A 22,831-nucleotide genomic window follows, 5' to 3' on the forward strand; every position below is an offset into this window, starting at 1 on the left:
GTTTCAGGAAATACTTAGTTCTCTTATTAAATGCTGCTCCTTTCAGTTTTTCAAAACCTGTGAAATGCATTATGTTTATTCCTACCTCAGATGCAATAGTGGAAAAAACATTTTCCTTGTATAAACAGATTTGGATAGTTTGCAGAAACATGAAGTACACAGATTTTGCTAAGCCCTGACTGCAAATTGGAATACCTACCATTTTCAGTAATAAAATGAAGCTTAATATAATTAAATTATGTATTTGAGCATACTAGAAATGTGTTTCCTTAACCATGTTTCAAGACATTGCACCTTATTAGTATCTGGTTGTCCGCTTGTCCCTCATGTCTACCCAAGAAATCACCCTAATTCTTCCTCAGCCCTTCAGTGCCAACAGAGTACCAGAAACGTGGCAAGTTTTTTGTGGTAATAACTAACTTGGGCAAAATCAATTCCATCCTCAGCATTAACTTTTGTTGAAATTCACTGTTATGCAAAGCATAAAATCGCACTTTCCCACAGAAGCTCTGCACACCGATGAGCTCTCGACTCTTCAGTGGGGTCCCCAACTCCAAGGTTTGCTAGGACCACTCAGTTTCACCTTAACACTGTGCTGCACCTTCTGGCTCGTTCCCTTCCCCTTGGTGACCCCCTCTCTGCATCCTATTGAATACTCCCTCCAAGCCCCCCTGCCCCTCTCTGTCCTTCAGGCAACACCGCTGTCTGTCATTGTTTCAGCTGGGATAGAGTTAACTTTCTTACTAGCAGCTAGTATAGTGCTGTGGATTGGATTTGGGATGAAAGCTATGTGGATAGTGCAGTGATGTTTTTAATTCTTACTGAGCAGTCAAAGCCGTTTCTGCCCCTCACACCACCCCACCAGCGAGCAGGCTTGGGGTGCACAAGAAGATGGGAGGAGACACAGCGGGGACAGCTGACCCCAACGGACCAAAGGGCTATTCCATGCCGCGTGACGTCATGCCCAGCATATAAAACTGGGGGAAGAAGAAGGAAGGGGGGGATGTTTGGAGTGATGGCTTTTGTCTGCCCAAGTAGTCATTAGGCGTGATGGAGCCCTGCTTTCCCGGAGATGGCTGAACATCTGCCTGCCGATGGGAAGCAGTGATTTAATTTCTTCTTTTGCTTTGCGTGTGTGCACGACTTTTGCTCTACCTATTAAACTATCTTTATCTCAACGCATGAGGTGTTTTCCTCACTTTTACTCTTCGGATTCTCATCCTCATCCCAACCGGGGGAAGTGAGTGAGCGGTGGCATGGTCCTAGTTACCAGCTGGGACTAAACCACAACACTGTCCCTTCCCCTCCCCTGCAGCAACGCAGGTGCTGATTGTCCCCCTCTAACTCCCAGGGACGTGTGGTGCTGGCACACCTCTCACCTTGGCAGCACACCAGCCCAAATACCTGCACCCCTGCCCACCGCTATATCTGTGCCTGGAGGGGCTGCCTGTCCAGCCGGTGCCTCCCAGCCCACCAGGCATCCTCCTTGGTGGGACTCTTGGTCTCCTCCTGCCTTTCAACGCAGAGGGAGTTTAACAGCGCCCGATGCCTCTCGGCTCCAAGCAGACCGTGGACGACTTACAATCTCCATGCAGCCTGCAAGGGATATTTTGGGCAGGCCTGCGCCTGCCCTGTCCCCACTGGAGGCCGTGAGGTTTTGACATCAATTTGAGCAAGTACAATAATCCTTACACAGCTGTCTGACAAGCTGTTAAGTGGCTGCAACATTGTGAATGGGTGAGCGTCACCCAAAGGATTTTGCTTTGCATTATCTCCCACTGAACCCAGCTCAAGTGCAATTTCCTAGTAGAAAGGTTTTGATCAGCTATAGATGGATCCAAGGCAAAACACAAAATCCTTACTACAGAAAACCTTTTCTTGGCCACGTATATGAGAGCAGCACAGCAAATAGAGATTACAGTGCAGCATCAAAGAGAAGGACAAAAAATTTGCATCTCTCTGCAAAGGGCTCACAAAGGACTTGGTACTGCACGTACCACAGCCAGACACTGCCTCTGACATTGGTGACAACAGCAGTGACACCAGGAATGCAGGAACTGACCTAAACTCATGCTCTTATCAGATCATGCTGGCAGGATGGGCAGCTATACGTCTGCACTCTGAGAGCAGGTTAGTGGGCCAGATAAAGCTTTTACGCTGAGCTCCACCCTGGAGGACTCATAAACAGAAGCCAGAACAAATTCTGCCTGAAGGCAGGGACAATCCTGCCGACTGGGTGACGCGAACAGGCAGCCCTCTCATTGTATGTCTTGCCCGTACCAGGACAGAGGATTGGTCTTTCTGGCCTATTTAGCCAACCTGTATGCAGACAGAGTACAAATCTAGATGTTTCCCCCAAAATGTGTTTCTAGAAGTGCGCTGGCAAGGGAGGGTTTCAGCAGGAAAAGCAGGAAACCCTATATACAGTATTTATCGGCTCTCCTACCTTCTGGGAGCCAGTGCTGCAAGTACACTGGTAACCTACAGCTTCAGTGTCAGTTGATACAGTGAGTCACAGCTGCTGGCCTGCTTTCTAACTGCTCACATAGCACCATTTGTTTCCTGTTGCACACAGCCTCGTACCAGACTAGAAAATTTTACCAGAAAAAAAAAAAAAGACAGCTAGATGATCACTCAATGTAAAACAGCACTGCCAGGGCATCTATAATTTTCACTGAAGTCAGCAAAACCTACAAGTAAATAGGGTCAGACACCCCCACCCCCTGCAACAAACAATTAGTATAAATGTAAGTCATTTTTAATTAGCCCCTTGCAGCAATGGTGAGTTTCAGCACAAACGCAGGCAGTGCTTACGCTCACAGAAATGATGATCTGGCACCACAACCGCAAAATGAACATCTCCTACATTTACCCACGGCGCAGAGCACTGGAAGATGCACACACACACTGCTGCTTTCTGTCAAGGAGACGGGCAGCTAGGACAGCCCAAAGAGGTGAAGTGAAAAGAAGAAGGCAGGCAGTAACTTTAAAAATACTAATATTTTCCATAGCGTAATGTAGTCTCTTACGCAGCGTGAGAAGGCAGTAGCTTTTGACGATTCCTTCTCACAACAAAGGAATCCACAGAAATTGCCAAACTCTGGAGCTGGTCAGTTTTGCTCAAAGCAAAAAAAAACAAAAAAAACACAACCCAGTTTACTAAAAAAAAAAAAAAAGGAGGTGGTTGGAGCATGCGCTATGCAAAGCATGGTCTTCATTCAACTCCCCTCTCCCCCACTAATTTGAAAAAAAAAAAAAAGTGAAAAGTTCAAAATTGCTTGTCTGGACTTTTTCAAAAGAATGATCCATTTTTTCCATCTGCAATAACATTTCGCTTCAACATCCTGGCAACACTGTCATAACTTCTGAAAAGCTCAAAAAATCAAAATAAAATGCTTCACCTGAATGCATTTTTTTTAAATTTTCCAGTTTGCTTGAAAATGTAAAGTGTTTCCTACTCCTGCTCAAGCCATGCTCTATTTCTGCCCTCTCCTGCAGACAAAAACACTATTCAAGGTGTTGTGGGTGACTGGAAGCCTCGATCTTTAGCAGCCCACAACATCTCAAGGCAGGTACCCAACTTGAGGCAAGAGCTCTGATAGTGGCATGAATGGAAAAGCAGGATTAAGGGTAATACAAGGAAGAAAACAAACCGACCAGGCTTGCAAGAAGGAAAAGGAAAGCGCATCCTTGCCAGAAGGAAGCAGCAGTGGTTCGTGAGGCGTGAGGCCTGAGCCCTGAGGCGGTGTCTGGTTCAAGTTCTGGGTTGCAGAAGGGGAAGGTTACATGACTGAGTTAAAGCATCAGGTCGTGCCCACAGGAGAGCACTAGGAGGTTGTGCCTTCCTCAGTCTTGGAGACCAGACTGTGCCGCACAGCACAGGAGGATACAGCACACGATTATAAAATCTACCCATGGCACTAAGCAACCAGAAGCCTGTTCTGCAGATGCCCCAGTTTCTTAAGGAGGCTCCATCTTTAGCAACAAGCTAAAGCTGTTCCCAGAACTACGAGGCTGACTCTCTCTCAGTAGCATTTGTGGTGACAGCCCTGTTTGTGCAATGTTGACATGAGTCCATCAGGATATCTCCCCTCAGCCTTCACACAGAGTGACAGGAGGTAAGTCCTTGATCATGCAAACGGCCCGTGAAGTGTTATCTGATAGACTACGAGCATAAACTAAGATGCAATCGAGCTGCCACTGAGAAGTGACTGATTGCGCAGCAGCTAGATTGCTGAACATCCATCAGATAACACAAGCTGTGAACTCCTATATCAGATGAGCCAGAAATCTAGAGAGATCAAACTCCACAGGGTTTTAGAGATGCTACCACACTACCCTATTCCAATCCATGTTCGCTGACCAGCCAACTTCAATGTCTTCTTCCTTCTCACCACCTCTTTCAAGCATCCTCACTCAGGAGGGTGGGTTACACTCTTGACAGTAAGCTTTTAAATTGCAGCACATAAGGGCAATACAGGGTAAAGCATTAGGCAAAGGCAGTACCACGGTTTTTCAACAACAGCTTTTGACCTCAGCGTCTTCTCACGCTGAACAAGGGTCAGCTATAATGGGAATTTCTTTACCCGATTTCAGCCTGCCAAGTCTGGCAGTCTAAGGGGGTTCTCTGGGCTCTTCAGGCAACAGAGAGAGACAAGAGCTGCCAAGGACATTTTAGCCCACCCAGGTCAGAAACGTGTTTCTTCCCTGCTGACTACAGAGATACACCTCAGCTTTGACGATGTGACAGCTTTGACTGCACATCTAATATGAGGGGTGATGAATACCGATGTATCGCACACATCTGATCCTGGGAAAGTCAGCAAGGGACAGCTATTTAAAATGATTTTTGGGAACCCAATCCTCCTTAACAGACTGGGACTGAGTTCCCCGTTTGTAAAATGGGAACAAGACCGCTTCCCCTCATTGTGAAGATGCTAAGATCACAAGGAATTCAGATTGTGCAGTGATGAGTTTCATACTGACACCTCAATTAGTTGTATAAATGAGATGCTTAAGTGACACCATAGGAAAGTTTTATCTTCTATGAATCTGGATGGCAAGAACTGACTATAGATGCCTGGCTTAGAAAGACAGTTTTCGTGTCTTTAGTTCGTCTCTAGTGTTTAGTTTGATCTTGTGATTCCCAAGGACTCCTTTGCTGCTCCACCCCTCTTTGCACAAACATGGTTACACTCAGCTAGTCCCCAAACTTTCAACAACTCTGCATTACTTATGCCTCTCCATTTGAGCAAGGGAAAAACCACGTTTGTTTTTACAGAGAAGAAAGCTGAAGTGCCCCAGCTGTGACCTGCCCGACAGGCAGGCAGCAGCCAAGCTACCTTGGGGGCAGTTATTTCCAGCCTTGTGCCCTTGCTCCAGGATCTCTGTGTAACTGTATGTTTTTCGCCCTCTTCCTGTCTCAGCTTCTCAGTTCTCAGTGTTTTACTACAGTGAGAGTCTGCAGGCTAACAGAGATATCTTGGTGACTAATTGTTCTCAGCCCTAGGACAAAGATCTCTACTTGCTGTTACAGACTCTGTGTTTGAAGGGTTTTTCTTACTCCTCCCCTCCTTCTTTAAATATGTTTTCATCAGCAGGATGCGAGTTTGATTCATCCAAGCCATGGAGTTCTTTGCCTACGTTTTGAAGCCTCAAGTAGAAGAGAAAACGGAATGAGAAAATTCATCAGTTCTAGAAGAGAAGGGAAAGAATTTATATTTGTGTTTAAAGAAAAAAGTCTATGACTGTAACCACTATGGCCTGGTATGTTTTGGGGGACAGCAGTTGATGATTGCAGATACAGCAGGCGAGAGGGGTTCCTGACGATGCTAACTGCTGTAAGAGCCGCTGCAGATGCAGAAACCCAATGGCAGATCACATAGCATGCCACAAAATGCTGGAAGGACATATGCAAATACTTTTTTCTTCAGCCTGAATGCAAAAACATGCACCTCCTCTTCTGCCACCTGTACTTGAACAGTTAATTTAACCATGCAAAAAATGACCCTGAGTATCATTCCACTAGTGCCAGACCAGGCTCTAATTAAAAAAAAGAAAATCAAATCTGCTCCCCAAGACTCAAAAAATGTGAAGCAACTTGCAGCTTTAAAGGTGAAAAAACTCCACAGAGTGGCAGAGGGAGAACTGTCATGTCACAAGTGCTGTGTATGTAGCTGTGATATTACACATCTTCTGAACCTGCTGTCATGATGAAAAATGCCTGACAGACAATGGCCCAGATCTGGGCACGAAGACAACTTTGATAGCTTCAGGAAGGAGCACTGTGCAGGCAAAAAAGGTCACATTGTACGATCAGGGCCCGTATTTGTAACTAATATAGGCTAATCTCGGGATTTAGTATTGAATCTTTCCTATGTCTTTTTTTTTCTTTTTAATATAAACCCAGGAATGAGAAGCATCCACTGATTGCTGTATTAATTTAACACCTGATCTAATTTGACAGGCTTAGGAGACTCTTTTCTTTTTAATAGGATTTTTTTTTTTAAATGTCAAAACTCCATCCTATTCAACAGCTTTTATGCCCTTGCACAGGAGAGCTATTCTTTTCAAAAATCTGATCTTTTAATACACGTGAAGTAGTTCTTGTTTCATCCAAAAGTCAAGAGACAAGCAACCAAAAATGTCTGGCCCAGCTGGAACAACATACCAAGAACAGCAGCCAACAACATGAGACTGTTTTGCTCTGAGCCTCAATTACAACTCTCGCTGCGTCTCTCTCTTGCCAGAAGCAGCCAGCCCCCTTCTCCCTCTCCCACAGAACTGGAATAATGCAGCACAAAACGGGAGGTGTTGTGTCTTCAAAACACGAGTTAACAACACACTTTATTTAGCCTAGTCCTGATATTCCTCCTACAGCTCGTGGCAACCCAGCATACAAAGGTATTCCACCACAGTCCCTCTGTATCCCACAACGTATGAACAAGAGAAATCCCTCAGAACCACAGCACGGATCCCAAGAGAATCTTACAAATCGGTTTGGGTGTACTTCTAGTAGATTATATTTCCTTAACAGATCTAGTAGATTTCAAAAGGTTTAATTCAGAAAGATCCCCTGGAATCCTGATAACACTGTTGGGAGCCAGCGGTAGTCCAATAATCCCTCCCCAGAGAGGATGAGGACATATTTGTAAATAATATTCTGCAGAATTCTCTACAGAGAACTAGAAGGCGAGGAGATAAAGGCGGGGGTGTGTGGTGGGGAAAGCCTGAGCTGACGGACACCAGTCACACTTTCTGCTTGTTCATAAGCCTTGATCTGGCGTGAGAGCTGCCAATTGCTACAGCAGAGAGAAATACTGATTTCTTATGGCTGCAGTGCTCCGATCGGTGGACAAATGGAATAGTTGTGCACAAAACCAGGCCCTTTGTCATGGCAGAAACAATTACAAATCCAGTACCAACTGGGAAATGTAACTCGCATCTTCCTGGGTTGTAACGCACGGAACATGCCAAGTCTGCACCGTACCTGAGCTGGCAGGTCCTGGGAGGAGCCTGCAGCCCAGCGCACTCTGGAGAGCTGCCTGCACACAGGCACATTGCTCTGAACACAGATTTCAAACCCTCGCGTAACCTGTGGTCTCTGTGCCCTGCTAGAAAAGGCTGCAGGCCGGGCTGCGCGTTCAGCATCACTCTCACGACAGGCCAGCAGGGCAGCTGGGGTGTGAGGAGGGGGCCAGGGCTTGCCCAGGGTGCTGAGACCCATCCAGGGCACATAAGGGCAAAGCGCGGGGTTGTGTTGATGCCTTTGCAGGTAACCTCTGGCCTTCCCTTCTTCCTCCCCCTCAGGTGAAAAGCCAACATATGACCATTTTTGTGCTTGTTTCCTAAAAGACAAAGCAGCTGCCAAACTCGTAGCCCAAACCCATTCAGAGTTAGGGTTCCACAAGTTCCCTTCCTCATCGCGGTGCCACTGCAAAGAGCGAGGACATCATTAGCAGCATCAGGCTCCCATCCTGGCTCTGGCACAGAGCTGCTGTGGGGCTTGGAGGGTTGTCCCCATCCCCTGGGCCTCAGGTCTCCCCAACACCCTCCCTGCCCTCCCTTCACTCATGAGCTATCTGGCACAATGAGATCCCGATCTCTGCAGCTGCTCTAGGTACTGTAAATAATGATAAACACCATATCACCTGCTGGACACCCATCTTACCATCACAACACATCAGCACATCAGCACAATATGCCAAAAGACATTATTTAGGACAACGAGGCTGACATATATCAGACAATGGGGAAAAATCGAGTATTACTACAAACAGCCTGCGGCATACTGTGTGGAGCCCGATCAGAATGACAGGTTATTCGTTCCAGCTGAGTGCTGGCCCCACACTGGCAGCCTGCAGAGACTGCACAAGTTCCTCCACAGTGTTGCCCGGTGCTCTGGGAAGATGGATTAGCTCTGGTGACATGCCACAGTAACGCATACAGACCCAGGACAAGTCTGGCATAGTGCCCTGCTGCCAGTTCCTCCTCAGAAACAGAGGTTCTCAGTTACACAAAACATGGCAGTGCCACTGAATTGAAGGCACACATGTTAAAGAGCGTTCTGATGGCCAAAGCAGCGGGTTGGAGACTAACATCTCCATAGCAGCAGACTGGAGACTAGTGCTGTGCTGGCCAGGGGCATTAGTGTAACTCCTTATATCCTTTTTCTCTTTGGTGTTAGAACTACTTTGTTTAAAAACATCGGTCTTAGGTGCATCTTTGTGGAACCGAATGGTATATAGCATGGCTTACCTGGACAATTAGCTTATTTTCTTTATCAGGGAGAATTCGGTAGGTATAAACGCAGTTTCGGAACCTGGAACAGATCAGAGGAGATATGGTTAGACCATCTCCAGAACGGAATCACACCATGGCACCCCTCCCCATAAGAAAAGATATTGGAAGATCCCCAGACACATAGATGGCTTCATGCACAAGGGTTTTAAACATTTCTCTTTATTTCTTTCCCTGGAGTCTGTGAACTGACACAAACCTGAAGTGCTCCTGGTCACTAAGACATGTTTGCAGATGTCACTGCAGAAAGCGTTATCAGCATCAGCCTCAGAGTGAGTTATTCAACTTCTTCTGGCCGGAAAGAAAGAAAACACCAAATGGCTCTAGTTGTCAGTAGAGTGGGCGTCTCAGGAAGGAATGAAAAAGCAGAAATCAAAAAGACACAGGGCCAAAATCAGCAATGAATGAGTATATTGAAGGGCTAGTATGTGCATTGACTTGTATTGGAAAAAACAAATAATAGATTTCAGCTAAGTCACAGTAAGACAGCTGATCGCTAGGCACATTTTCATGCACAATTCCTAAAGAACAGCCTAAATGAAAGCCCATCTCACTATCCTGGTGCAGATGCACACTGTACATGCGTGTCTGTAACTCAGCCATAATGAACATTTTATACCAGCTAAATTCATTTAGATTATTATTTAAGAGGGGATGGAGGAGTCTTTTGCCCAGTGGATGGCCACATTAGTGCGCAAGAGCCCAAGGGAAGCCCGAGCAGTACTGTAATGCGGTAAGCATGACCTTCCTCAGCAGCTGCTGAGCTTTGTGGAGCTTGCCCAGGAAGTGTTGACTAAAAATTATATTTTTACCTTTTTCCCAAGTGAACAACAGATTGATCAAATTTTTTAAGTCACCTGCAAAGCACTCTGTTAAAACATACAATATGGCTTTAAGCCAGAAAATGATGCTGGTTTCAACCCCTTCCTCTCAAAGGAAAAAATGGAATGCACTTTCAGAGCTTCCTTGGCTGTAACAGAAGCACCGCGTTACCTGTGGAATCATCATGAAATGTGGGCTGAGGTCAGCTCCCCAGCTGGGGAGATCAGGCAGATCAATAAAACATCCTCATCTCTTTTACAATTATATTGTGAGTCTATTCATCATATGCCTTTCAGAATCACTCCATGTGGGAGAGAGATCACCGGGATTTTAGGCAGCCTTATAGAAGGAGTCATAAAGAGCAACTGGAAATGAAAAGAAATTATGCACAAATCATAGTTGAGTTTTTCTAGGGTGTTTGGAGGATTTTGTCATGTGACCACATGAACCTGTATCTTTTGATCGCATTAATGCAAAGGACACAGAAGAATTAGGACTGCTCCCAGAGCTCACTACCGCTTCACTAAGCAATGTAAGACCATTTCAAAGGCACCTATTCATTCACACATCTGAGGATCTGGTACAGAGCTGGAAGTCACAGACATGATCCCCAACTGCTTTGGATTGCCATAACACTGCTCATTTCACCAAGCCCAGGGCAATCAACGCCAGATGAGGATATGCCCCAAGGAAGGGTACGGGTTTTGTTTTTATCTGTCAATGCAGTTCTCTTACACCATTTCCTCCTGCTGATATGCAAACAGGGCTAAGCAGAACTGCTCATGCAGCTGATGAGAGAAAATTTGTCTGTGTGGAGATTATGAAACTGATACACAAACCAGCTCAATGGCTCTTGCGTCACGAGGGGACCCTCCTTGTTACCTCCACAGAAAGTACCCCATCATACAGGCCTTACGAGGCTGCTGTCATAATACTTATACAGAGGTTTAAGCTGAGGACAGGTAAGATCAGTGGAAGAGCAAGGAAAGAATGGCTGTTGGGTGAGACTAGAGCAGGGAGGAGCACTTCCTAGGATCAAAAGCAGGAATCCTTTTTAGCAGTCCCTTAATTTAGTGCGTGTGGACGGAGAAGACTGGGACTCTTACTCCATTTCTGCCCTTAGGCTTTCTCTCTTCATCGTCCTGACTGTCAAGTTATGTGGTCCCAATTACTGTCACATTCCAGGTCCTCCCTAAAAACTGGGGTGAGTTCAGAATTGCTCAACCACTGTTCAGGCTGTCTAAGGGGGGGAGGTGGTATAAATATAACATCAGCTTCGGCTTAAAGATGTCTCCAAGTACTTTGTCATCTCTCTGTCCTCTCAACCAACCAGAGGAGGAAAGGGGACAAGTCTTGTATTTTCTCTTTCCTCTCCTGCTGTACATGTTTTTATGCACAGGTGATGATGTGCATATTGGGAGCACTTGGAAATCCTAAACAGGACTGCCATGCTAGGCATGGTGCTCAGTGCACCGTGAGAGAGGCTGTTCCCCCGGGAGGTTGGAAATGGCATCTCGCAGGCAGTGTCCTCTGAGAAGCACCCCAAAGCTGCAGCCAGCCTTTGAGGGTCATCTCTAGAAGTGTAGTTAATCCTGCAGCCATTCACCAGAGAACTGCCAAACAGAAGATCCCCTGGAGGAATGATACCAGTTCAGGTGCAGCAAGCTGTGAATGCTAAGCAGGCTCTTTTGGATTTCAGGATCCAGGCATTCACCTCCAAGTAAGTTAGAGAGCCCATTTCTTGTCAATAAACTGGCAGATCAAATGATCCAGGCACAGAGAAAGGAGGAGGAAAATGGTTTTGTTTCTTGCCTTTTATGGGGCAGTGTGACCAGTAGAGCAGAGGACAGCAGTGCAGGGGGGAGGAGCGTTCCCTCTGCATTTGCTGTTTCAGCTCTCTGCTAAGTTCAATGCTGCTGCTTTAAGTTTCAGAAAAGAAGGGGAGACACTCTTAAAAGGCTCTGCAAATACACCTCCTTTACTTGTCTATATTTATATAAACCCTATTTTCCTAAAGCAGCTCTTCAACGAAATCACTATTTCATTCTATGATATGATAAGTGCTTTTGCTGAATTCTGACTGATCTGCCCAATAAATATTAGAGCTTTGTAGAATATGACACTTCTTTTTCAGAGCAAATTTCATGGGTTTTTTGTTTTCCTTATCTATACGCAGTTGACACTTTCTCACTTTCAGCGTAATTCTCTTTTTGTGAAAACCTTTCGCAGCCAGGCTTTCATTATTCCCCCATGTCTCTCTCATTCTTTGTCTCCAGCCCCTCTGTTTTTTAAACAGGAGTGACTGAAGGGCTCAAACTTCAAACACCTTCCAGTCAATAACACAGCCGAAACTGATACATCTCTAAGGAAGTTTTCAGCTTCAGCAAAGCTGCCCATTTTGGCAAGATGACATTCAGAGGGAAAGACTTATTCACCACCTTTAACCCTTTCTCTTCACAAACTCAATGCAAACCAGCATAAGCTGAAAGCTTGTTAGGTACTTCAACTGAAGTTTGTGTGACATTTCTCAGACTGTAATTAAAGCCAGCCCTTCACACCACAGATCCGGCTGCTCTTGGCTGACAAGGCTGGGTGCTCCCCATTTCTTTAATCAAGCCATTCATGTTAGCCACCTCAGAATGGATTTAAGAACATAACCTTTGGCTCCCGGTTCAGAAAATCCTGGTCATGATATTGTTTCTATTTCCTGATCCCATGTCTCTCAAGTCACAAAAGGCTTTCAAAGTTGGCTGCGTAAACATTTACAATGGAAAAACTTATGCAAATGCACGTTAGTAGACATTTTTACAGCACCTTTCCTTTCTATAATACCTCCCATCGTGCCGTAAAAATATTTTGTGTACGTACTCATTACAAGGCAAATCAAAGGGGTCTGAACTGAAAACACTCAATGGAAGCAACAGTCTGTTCTAGTAAAATGTTCCCTGACTTGCAACTTGGGCCCTCAGGCAGTGCTACATGATTGCCCCTCCTTCCTCCTGCTTGTCCTGGCTATTCATCTGCAGCTGCCCTTCTCTCTCTGCTCCCTCCAGAAAGACAAAAAACTCTTCCCCGTGTTATTACAGACATCTTAACAGGCGGGTACAGAGGCGCTCTGCACTTTGTGAACACCCCCATTACCCAGCCACCGATCTCTGACAGTCCGACACCTACGCTTACAGGGCAGTTACCCAGCCCCACGCTCTTCTGCGGATGAATCCTCTGCAGCAGACTGTGCTGTCACCAGAAGTCTGACCTCAGAGACAAGCTGTTAGACCAGACCTGTAAACAGCAGCACCACCGTTACCACTGCAAGAAATCTACTTTCAGAAACAAACTACACTGAGAAACTTGCTTGTAATTTCATGGGGGGTAAGGGTGAAACACGATTTATTAATCTCCTTTCACAATGGCAGCAAAGAGGATCTGACAGGCAGAACAGGGTCCCACAGAGGCTCTCTTGATCTCTCCTAAGCAGATAGCAACTGTCTTATCTCTCTGTAATGCAAAGTCAAATGCCTCAGACTTCACCTACTGACTTCAATCTCCTCTTGTCCCTGCACTTCTGCCTCCAGGAATGACACCTGCCCCTCGCAAACCCGGGGCAGGAGGCCTTGCTTTCTGGTCCCCAGCGCCAACCCAGAACAGGGGGGTCAGGGCTGCCAGCACTTCTTTCCTCTCCCTGTTTCCCACACGAAATATTTACCCTGTGAGCCACATTAATGATATCGGCAGAATCACCGCTGTGCCAGGTGTATCATGCACAGCTCCAGGAACTATTTCAAGCCTTTTGCTGAATGGGACATGGCACTGTACAAGCAGGTGGGTCAAACACACACTGAACCAGCGCAAGAAAAGTGCCTGGGAGGGTACCAAGCCCAGTATTTGAGTTGTTAAACATAAATACCTGACCCAAGTTGTTAACAGGCTCAAAGAGGTCAAGAGGGTTTGTGGGTTTTTTTTCCTCAGAGCACAGCTGCAGTATCTTTGATGATTCTCTCCTTTTGAATCAGGGGCACGAGTAGTAGCAGTAAAAAAAGAACATGAGTTTGCTCAACCTGGCCCTGCTCCCAACCCTTCCCTACCCCGTGGCCCAGTCAGGTGAAACCAGCCATGCTCTGATGTGGGCTGCACCTTCCCAGTGGGTACAGTGGCTGTTTGCCTCTGTGCTGGAGAGGATGCAGGGGGTAACACCCTGCGCAAGCTGGGAGAAAAGTGTCCGCGTGAAGCGCGAGGTTGAAAGCTGTACTTACAGCACGCAGAGTGCATATGCCGAAGCAATTGACTCACTGGCCCGCACAAGGAAGCTGCCATCCTTGCCTACTTTGGAGAGGAGGTCTTCGGCTCTGGAGCGAGTGATGTTGCCGTGGTACCAGCACTGATCCATCGCTGGAGCTGGAGGAAACCTGAATGCCAATACAGGAGCTGCCAGAGCTGCCTGTGTGTCTGTGTGTAACGATCAGGCAGCTTCAGCTCACCAGCTTCCTGTTTCAATAGTACAGAGAGGGAAAGGAAACTCAGCCGCGGACAACTTCCTCAACTCAAACAGCTCAGAGAGTGAGCGTGACATGTTCCTGCAGCCCCCGCTCTCCCTCTTCATGCTGCAGCTGAAGTGACTAGCAAGCCCATGTTCCCTGCCTTTCCCTCCCCCTTCATGTCCTAATACTCTACCAAAACGTCCCAGCTGGGGATCCCTTCTGCTCCCCCACCGATTCAGTCCCCCAGGCTCTGGTGGCCTGCCATCCCATTTCCGATCACTTGCCAGACCCGTTGAGTTTCCACTTTCTTCCTGTCTGTCCTACCCACTGCAGGTCTGCACGGGGAATAAATAAATCCCACACTGATCAGAAACACACTGTGCATTAGGATACTTAACACTGACTGCCCCACTCCTGCCTTGTCTAGTCCTCACATCTAGCTAGGTGTGAGAACGAGACTTTAAAGAAATAAAAAAAAAAATAAATAAATTGCCCCTGCATGTCTCCATGCACACAAGCAGACTTAGAGGCTGATTTGCTCTGGGGATTTGTGACCAAAGCTCCCTGTCAGGTACTGTGAGATGGATTCAAAGACCTTTCCTACTCTAAATCCCCAAAGGTGGGATGGAGCAAAGCCATTTCTGGCAACCTGCGTCAGAGAGGGGAGAACTGGAGCTTTCACTTCCCTTTTCTTTGTCTGTACATCTGCCCCTTGTCTGTGCTGCGTGGCATGCTCTGTGCTGCATCTCCAAGGCAGAGCAACAAGGGGCATGTTTGCAGCAAGCAAGGGCATTGCTACAGGGGCACTGCCTGCATGGCAAATTTGGTTGCCTGTCCTGTACCTCCAACCACACTCTGTCTCTGAAAGCAGCACTTCCATATATCCACATTTGAACTATAACTAAAAGCAGCAGCAGAGCTGGAACTCTGCCTGGGACTCAGAGCACAGAGGGAGAGTCCCCAGGAGTGGCACAGGCACTGCTCACCCTCACCTCCCAGAGCCAGGAGAAGTGCTGGAACCACAGTACCTGGATCATGTATGGAGCACTGCCCCTGTACACAGCACGGACAGCAAGGCAGGAGACAGCAGCCTATCACCAAATTGGGAGAGACTAGAATTTGTGGGTACAAAGAGGGACAGTGAACCAGTACAGCCCAGCATTCATCCCTGCCTGCCTTCCTGGTGCTTTCAGTTACCCAGACATCTGCTCTGCAGTGACCAGCTTAATCTCTGCTGTTGAGATTAAATTTGTGGCACCAGCAATTCAAAATTGTGCGGCCAGCATAGGACCCTGCTAAATGGGCAGAACTGCAATGTGCAGGGTTTCCTGTCCACGCTGAGCAAGCGCTGTCTATAGACCAAAATTAGCTCAGCTGGACCGCCTTTCAGCTTCACCCAGATCCACCTAGGGCCTTAGGAGCGTAAGTCCCATGGATTCAGGTACCTAAATGGAGTTAGATGCTGAATGCCATGAAGTAGGTCTGCACAGACAGTAGCTGTAAGCTCTTGTAAGCTACAGAGTGGCTAAAACCCTATTTTCCCCACCGAGGAGAGTATCTGCATATGGCAAAGGGACTGTGCAGCTCCTTTGACAGTCCTGCCTGGCTAGTGTGCTGCCAGTCTCACCTGTACCAGCTCCTTGGGATGTCTGATACTTACAGTAGGTTGTCTGGAGCACAGCTGCAGCAGCAGGCAGAACAACTCCGAATGTCAAACCTCTGCTTGACCTCATGGTGCTCTCCATGCCATGGATCCATATATGGATGCAGAGTGGACAGAGCTGCTGCACAACCTGAGTTTTACTGGAATGAAACTGTGGAGAGCTTCTCCTGATCTACGGCAAGCTAACACAAGGTAATAGAGAGGTGCAAGCCCCGGTAAGACATCTCAAAGACTGATTAGCTGAATACTTAACACTTAACTCCTATCTATCCCGCCACCAACTTCAGTTTTTAGCAAGTTGCTGCTATTTCCTTCAAGCGTGAACCCCCTGTCCAGCCACACTCAACTCCTTGACTTGAAGACATAGGCAATGTGATGGGATTCAGACATGTGCAACGATTGTGGCAATAATATGTACGGGCTGGTTTCTGTGAGTATTTCTTGGTTCTAAAAGAAAGCACAGTACAACTCCAGCTGCTCAAAAGGTGACTCCCAATCCCCTAAAATAAACAGCTCTGCGATCCCTAATGGCCCATTCACAACACAGCCTGAAGAGGAAATGGTGTCTGTTTTACTTCTCGTGGCACTGGCATGCGAACTCTGTAGCGCTGGAGAAAGACCGATCCCTGCACGGTCGGCACGCAAGCGTGTGCATATCCTGAACTACCTGATTGCCAAAGGACGGTGGTAACTTCTTCTGTCCCACACAAAGACAAGAGGCTGTTCTGCAGCAGATACTTATACCATTCATTTTCTTTCCATTCATGCCTATGTCAGAGAAGGCCGATGAGTAGACCTGAGGAAGAAGAGATTAGAGAAGTTATCTAGAGGGAAGCTAGAGTGCTTGCCACAGAGGGGGAGCATAGTGATCAGCCTGCACCAGTTACATGCCAGGTGACACTACCAATGTAGCCAGCATAGCCTTAAGGTTTCCTCAAGGAATAGGATGTGCTTTGAATAGTCTACACCATTATCCCACCGTCAGGACAAAGCACTGTATAAAAGCTGCCCTTGTAAAACAGAAGAATAATGGGTACATCTGTCAGATGAATCCAACCCAGACTCAGTAGAAGCTTTTGGATAACTGCAGAAGCAGCAGTACTTCATTTAAACTTACTTGAGAGAATGAGGCCACAAAGAACGGGGACACATTTTGGTGTTGGATAATAAAAAATTGCAGCCCTGGCAGTCTACGGACAAAGCAAACATAATTTTTCCCCACATCAGGGTATTATTCCAAGCCATGGCTCAGACATTGTAATAAACACTTTATGTAAACTGGGTTTGCTACAGATGTCAGGTAGCATTGTACCAGCCTGCTGTGAACTCATCAGCCTGTCCAGGACCAGTGGATAAATACTGTCTGAGACACCATTCAAGATGCATAATCGGTCACCCAAAACCCCACAGATATCCAGCCTGTGCAGTGCATCAGCGAGGGCATTTCCAGGCTTGGTCAGATGAAAAGTTCTCAAATATGCGTTTCCATGTCATGAAACCAAAATATTTCATAGTATGGCTGATGAGGGAAGCTAAGACTATAGGACAGCACTTAGCTTCGCTGAAGTCTAAATTTAACATTCCCTCATTAGGCATCAGTAACAGGCTCTTGGCCACAAAGGTCTACTTGGACTCTGCCCTACGTCTAAAGAACACATGAGTAATACCCACAAATTACTGGTTAGTTGAGCCACTCTGTGCTACTCCAGCCCAGCATGTTACTGACCTGCTGCTTAGGAAAGGTTCGGCAAATTACAGGTGTATTTGTGAAGGCCATGAAATCTCTTCACTCCCTTGGTACTTGCAGCCTCCAGGTGCCCTGAAACAAACCTAGATAGTGAGAAAAATCAGGGCCCCTTCTCCCATTGCCCCTGAAAGCTATGAGCAATAAAAGGCAAGGGTGGGGACACTGAGCAGAGTCTTGCAGACCTGAACAGTCACAGTGCAAAGAATCCTATGGGCTCTGCTAGCGTGCCCCAAAGGGGATGTGTTATGAGAGCACTCTGAAAAGCAAGTATTTTTCTTCACCAATAGAGCAAACAAACATATTTTCCTTGGAGCCGTTCCACACGTGCACACATACAGAATACAGCACACAGCAAACAAGCACAGACTGGTTCAAAAAGCAGAATTTTGTCCAGAGGCTTTCCTAGCTCCATCTGCTCTGACGTGTCTCCCTTGGTACCCTTTCATTTCTGGTCACTCCCCTCGTCTACTCACAGTAACGGCTCCTTTTGAATCACACCGTAGCCTCAGAATAGTCTTTCTCTCACCAAAACTGGGGCCGTTTCCTTCAGAAACCTGCTGAAAATCTGTCTATGTTGGAAAGCCTTCCAGCTTAAGCACTCTCGTGCTGCTCTGGGCTTGGTGAGGTCCCCTTCCTCTGGCACCTGTGCCTTTGCAGTTTGCTGGAAGTGGGTCGATGTTATTTGTTTGACACGCTGCCTCATACGCCAGTAATACTCTGAAATAATAACAGCCATGTTTGCAAGACATTGGGTTGTCAGCAATAAGAGCAGTTGTTGTGTGGATCATAGCTTAGCACTTGTATTAGAAAGACCAGCAAGTACTTCCCCTCCTGACTATAAATTGGGAGCTCCCTCTGCAGACCTGTCCTGATCCTGCAGTTTCAGTACAGGCAGCACTTGCCCTGTCCCCAAACAGGGAGGGGGGTCCTGGCATCCTGCATGGGTCCTGCTATCACAGCCCAGGGAGAGGGAACAGCTGGAACACACGAGGCTGTGGTTTTCTTACACATGACAAACTGCAGCTTCTCAGTGCAGCGTAAGCAAAAGGGCAAGTAAGCAAGAACATGCGGCATGGGAAGTAAGGAAAAGGCTAAGTTAGACACAAGTCCCTGGGGGGCCTGGGAACTCAGCAAGGCAACCCCAAATCCACTGCAAAAGTAAGCAAGGAATATCCCAAGAGCAAGGTGTCCCATGGCCTCGCTGAAATGAGAAAAGCGGCAAGACCCGAAAGCTAGAGTTGCCAGCAAGTGCTATCCTGAGTGCAAGAAGCAGTGCACCTAACCAGAGCCAAAGCAGTTTTCTGAAGAAGGTAACTGCAGACATAAGGCAGCAAGCCCAGCGTCCTCTCTCGCAATTTCTCCACAACTTGCTAAATACAGCTCAGCATAAAATTGCTTCCTTCTGTTCCTGTGCAGTCCCTACACTGGCAGCATGCACGTCCCTGATCGAGTCTATCGGAGGCCTCAAGTCAAGAGGCCCTATACAAAGGTCATGCTTCTCTTGAGCACGTGATGTTTAAGACGGCAGCCAAATGGAAAGGCGAGAAGGGAGAACAGGTAACAGAAAACAAAACCAAACACATGTTCTGTTTATTATGTTTAATAGACCTTGTAATCTACAGATGCCACAAGCCACGCCAAACTAAGGGTGCAGGAGGAGTACAAAAAACACCCTTTTGCTGAAAGATGAGAAGTGACAGTGAAAAGAAGTATCAGCAAAGGTGGTTTTCAGAGGGATGCTGATGGAAAGGCTCGAGACTCAGCACTCTAATGGAAAGGCTTGCTTCAAAGTGAACATTACAAAGATCATCTCTTCACATTGTTGGTGGGTCCCATATTCAAAGAGGCAGGAGAACAAGGGTGAGCCATCTGGCCCAACCCCCATGTACTGCAGATCCGAGTAAGCACACAGGCCCTTGAAGAGGATGCTTGGTTTTGTCCAGTGTGCAGGATTTAAAGGGCTTTTGTTGAGGTAAATTCCTAAATCTCTTCGGCCCTTTGGGTCTGTAGGATGAGTGTAGAGCAACCAGCTATCTTGGCACCTGGCGTCACGAGGAGGAGGGAAGGCAGTAACACTTCCATGACATCCAGAGGGAGGTTCTACAAGCATTTCAACCCGCTGGCCTCCCTCAAAGTCCACCCCATGGTTGTAGCTGACAGCCTGGATTCTGGCTCCCCTGCTGCTCCTCGCATTGCAGTAGAGGACCTTCCTGCCGCAGGTGTGCACCTCCGCTACCTGGCACTCCACCGCACTCTCCTCCCCCACAAAGTTCCCCATCTCCCACGTTGTCCCATGGTCAGAGCTGATGAAGCAGAAGGCGTGAGGGGTGGGGTGTTGCTTAGGGTCCAAGATACGATAGGCATAGGCAGGAATCACAAGGCTCCGGGCCTCGTTGAGCAATTGTAATCCATGACCCGGCCCTACTGCAAAAGTGGCCCAGTTCTTATACTCTGTGCTAATGGTACCATCGGTGACATCCTGGGCAGTGCTCCAGGTGCGTCCTTGGTCCATGCTAGTGACGTAGCAGAGACGTACCAGGTTGATCTTTGTCCTGAGCTGATGCTGCTCAGAGATCTTTCCTGGGACAGCTATGAAGAACAGGATCAGTTTCCCCGAGACCTCATCGTAAACGGGACAGGGGTTCATAGATCGATGGTCTTTCAGCTGCGCACTGACAATGGTCTCCATGCTATTCCACTGCCAGGCCCGTGTGAAGGGAGACAAGAATGAAACACACCATTACAAAGAGGTCCACGTTACAGCGTAAGGATGCCTGGATAAAAGCTACAGAAGAGCATGAGAAGAACAGAAAAGAAGCAAGTTAGCAGATAGAGCAAGAAGCGGGAAGACACTATACTGGCATCGCCAAACATAAGTGAAAATTATTTGGATGACACAATGCACATGCACTTCACCAAACAGGTGGGTTGTGTCCTTTTTAGTTACTACTCACCAAGGAGCTGGTAGCTCTGTATCTCAATGCAGCTAGTGTCTGATGACACTGTTTAAAAAACTACAGTAGCTAAATTTTCAGAAATTTTCACAAATATATATATATGAGAGACACAGACATGCCCAGTGGTCAAGGTGTGCTGGTACAGACACTGTGCTGTGTCAGTGTTTCTTAGGAATTCAGATAGATAACTAAGCCCTTTTCAAGTACCCTGGATGCTGACAAATTCCATTCAGAATCCTATTCCTCATTTCGATCCGTGTGTGGATGTGCCTCCCAGCCTTCACTGAGGCACCTTGCTAGAGTTGATTGCATGGCTTTACACAATGTGGTGTGGAAATCTGGACCCTGAGTTCTCCAACACAGAAAATAGGTCGCAGAGCAGGTATAACTACCCTCCAAGCCCTGTCTTTCTTTAATGACTAGCACATAATGACACGATCACACCTCTAACACTAACATTGCAATTAGAAAACTATTCCTACATAGTGTTACTGGTTTGGTAAAAGAAGCAGTATTTTCCAGTAAGATTATACTAATTAGTTTTTCTACCCTGACTTGCTGATTAGCCTTTTTGGTCATGTCTTATCTCTGTCTATTCAACCAGTATTAACTTTTTGGGAATATTTAACATTTCCATTTTAAGAAACTCTAGCATGTGAACACAAATTACTAAGTTTATGACCAACTGAGCCCTACTTAACTGAATTACAGGGGGGTTACACAAGAAGTTACCTGATCGGTATGACACTGCAGGTGCACTCAGAGGCTGCTTCTGCTAGGCAGACTCCAGCTCTTAAAAGTCTATAATCTAAGGCAACCAGTCACCAATGAAGGATTGGAATAGAAAAATATACTGACTTTTTTTTCTTCCAAAGACATTAATTCATTTGCAAATGCAAAAAAAAATTATTATAAATAGAGTATCCACCTCCCCCAGTCACCCAGCAAGATAACTGTTAATAATAACTGGTAGATTAATAAGGTAGCCAATTCACTGGCACAGACAAACCAGACGACACTCTTTTGCGTGGGGAGACTAGCTGTTCTCAATTGTTTTCTAAACCTGAAATTAGTCCTAAGAAGATGAATTAAAAAAACCCTCACTGATTGCTAATTCACTGCTCCCCCTCCCTGTGGCACTCCCCATTTCTGCCTCTCCTCCACATCTTTGCTATCACAACAGGACTTTGTCCCATCTCTCTGCTTCCCCAGCTCTGTGATGATAGGTCAATGCCATCCCCAGAAAATCTGCTGCACCTGCCTGCTTTAGTCCCCCTTAACAGCTACCCAAGGATGGGGTTGAATCCCAGCAGTTTTAATGACACACGCATTATTTATAAGCAGATTTGTCTTCTATAACTGGGGAGAAGGAGAAGCTGCCCTCTCCCCACATTCATCTCATTTGGGTACAGGTGAGCAGTCTCCCCCGTTTTCTCCCCACACCAGTACCTGAACGTGGTGCGTGGTTGGGTCATACATGCCTCTGCGCATCGCTATTAGCTTGGCATGTTCATCTACCACATCCTCACGTTCCTCAGCGAATGCCAGGATGATGCTGAAACGCGGCAGGTAGAGCAGGGCTGGAATTCGGTAGCTCCAGGTACCGTTCCGGAACAACGTCTCTTGCTTCAAGACAGGAAACGAAGCCATTGTGCTAGGGAGAAGAAGACAAAATGCATTGCATTTTGACCCACCCTCAGCCCAGAAAAACGTGACGGGGCAGATTCCATGGCTTTTTGCCCTCCCCACTCAGTGGGACCCGTCCTTCATTGAAACATAATTTCTGCTACTTTCAGCTTTGTCTTTTTCTTGTGCTTTTCCAAAGAGAACCCACGTGTTGCATGCTAGCTGGCAACACAGAGCAGACTTAGCCCAGGAACAGCCTGGTTGATCTTACTGGAGTGACGTAAGGTAAGTACACTAAATACAATTAATGAAAAAGCTGTCTGTGGTTTGTTTTTTCTTTTTAATTAAATTCACAGGCTGGGATTTTTGTGGGTTTGCTTTGTAATTCAGAAGATTGTTGATAATCAAACATTATAGTATTTTCCCTCAGAAGACCATTACTATCTTTGTTGACGGCGTTTCAAAAACCCAGCACAGAACTTCTGCTTTGCCAAACAGGACTTCAAATCCCACATAAACGACACACTGAGACGATCCCTCACCCCAGCTGTGCCCTGTTTGAGGACAGTAAGCACTGAGCACAAAAAGAGAAAGAAAGAGAACATCCCTCCCCCCATAAGATTAAAGAACAGTCTGAATGGTGTCCCACCACGTCGGGTGGGACTTCTGGCCAGCCAAAAGTCTTGTCAGCTGTACAGTGACTTAAAAGCCACATTAGGAAGGCAAACATGAGGGGGCA

The 22,831-nt window shown here is 46.7% G+C and overlaps 2 protein-coding genes across 2 annotated transcripts in view; both read right to left on the bottom strand.

Moving 5' to 3' along the window:
• INPP5D (inositol polyphosphate-5-phosphatase, 145kDa) overlaps positions 1-14,008 on the bottom strand; it is a 53,335-nt gene extending 39,327 nt beyond the window's left edge. Inside the window, exons 1-2 of the mRNA XM_009886532.1 lie at positions 13,875-14,008; positions 8,758-8,821 (exon numbers count right to left, since the gene is read on the bottom strand). Coding sequence (XP_009884834.1) covers positions 8,758-8,821; positions 13,875-14,008 — 198 coding nt within the window. The remainder of the gene's footprint in view (positions 1-8,757; positions 8,822-13,874) is intronic.
• Positions 14,009-19,268: 5,260 nt separating this feature from the next.
• NEU2 (sialidase 2 (cytosolic sialidase)) lies at positions 19,269-22,116 on the bottom strand. Its single transcript, XM_009886534.1, has 2 exons — positions 21,916-22,116; positions 19,269-20,207 (listed from the first exon to the last, which is right to left on the bottom strand). Exons 1-2 carry the CDS (start codon positions 22,114-22,116, stop codon positions 19,269-19,271), a joined length of 1,140 nt encoding a protein of 379 aa, XP_009884836.1.
• Between the last annotated feature and the right edge of the window lie 715 nt (positions 22,117-22,831).

The sequence above is a fragment of the Charadrius vociferus genome, unplaced genomic scaffold (genome assembly GCF_000708025.1).
Source record: "Charadrius vociferus isolate BGI_N301 unplaced genomic scaffold, ASM70802v2 scaffold1346, whole genome shotgun sequence".
Lineage (NCBI taxonomy): Eukaryota > Metazoa > Chordata > Aves > Charadriiformes > Charadriidae > Charadrius > Charadrius vociferus.

What these genes read in the sequence shown, in the direction of transcription:
- NEU2 (XM_009886534.1), bottom strand. Translation starts at nt 22,116, where the DNA reads ATGGCTTCGTTTCCTGTCTTGAAGCAAGAGACGTTGTTCCGGAACGGT. An exon ending in CAACCACGCACCACGTTCAG is followed by an intron (nt 20,208 to 21,915) that starts GTACTGGTGTGG and finishes CGGGCCTGGCAG; the next exon opens with TGGAATAGCATGGAGACCAT.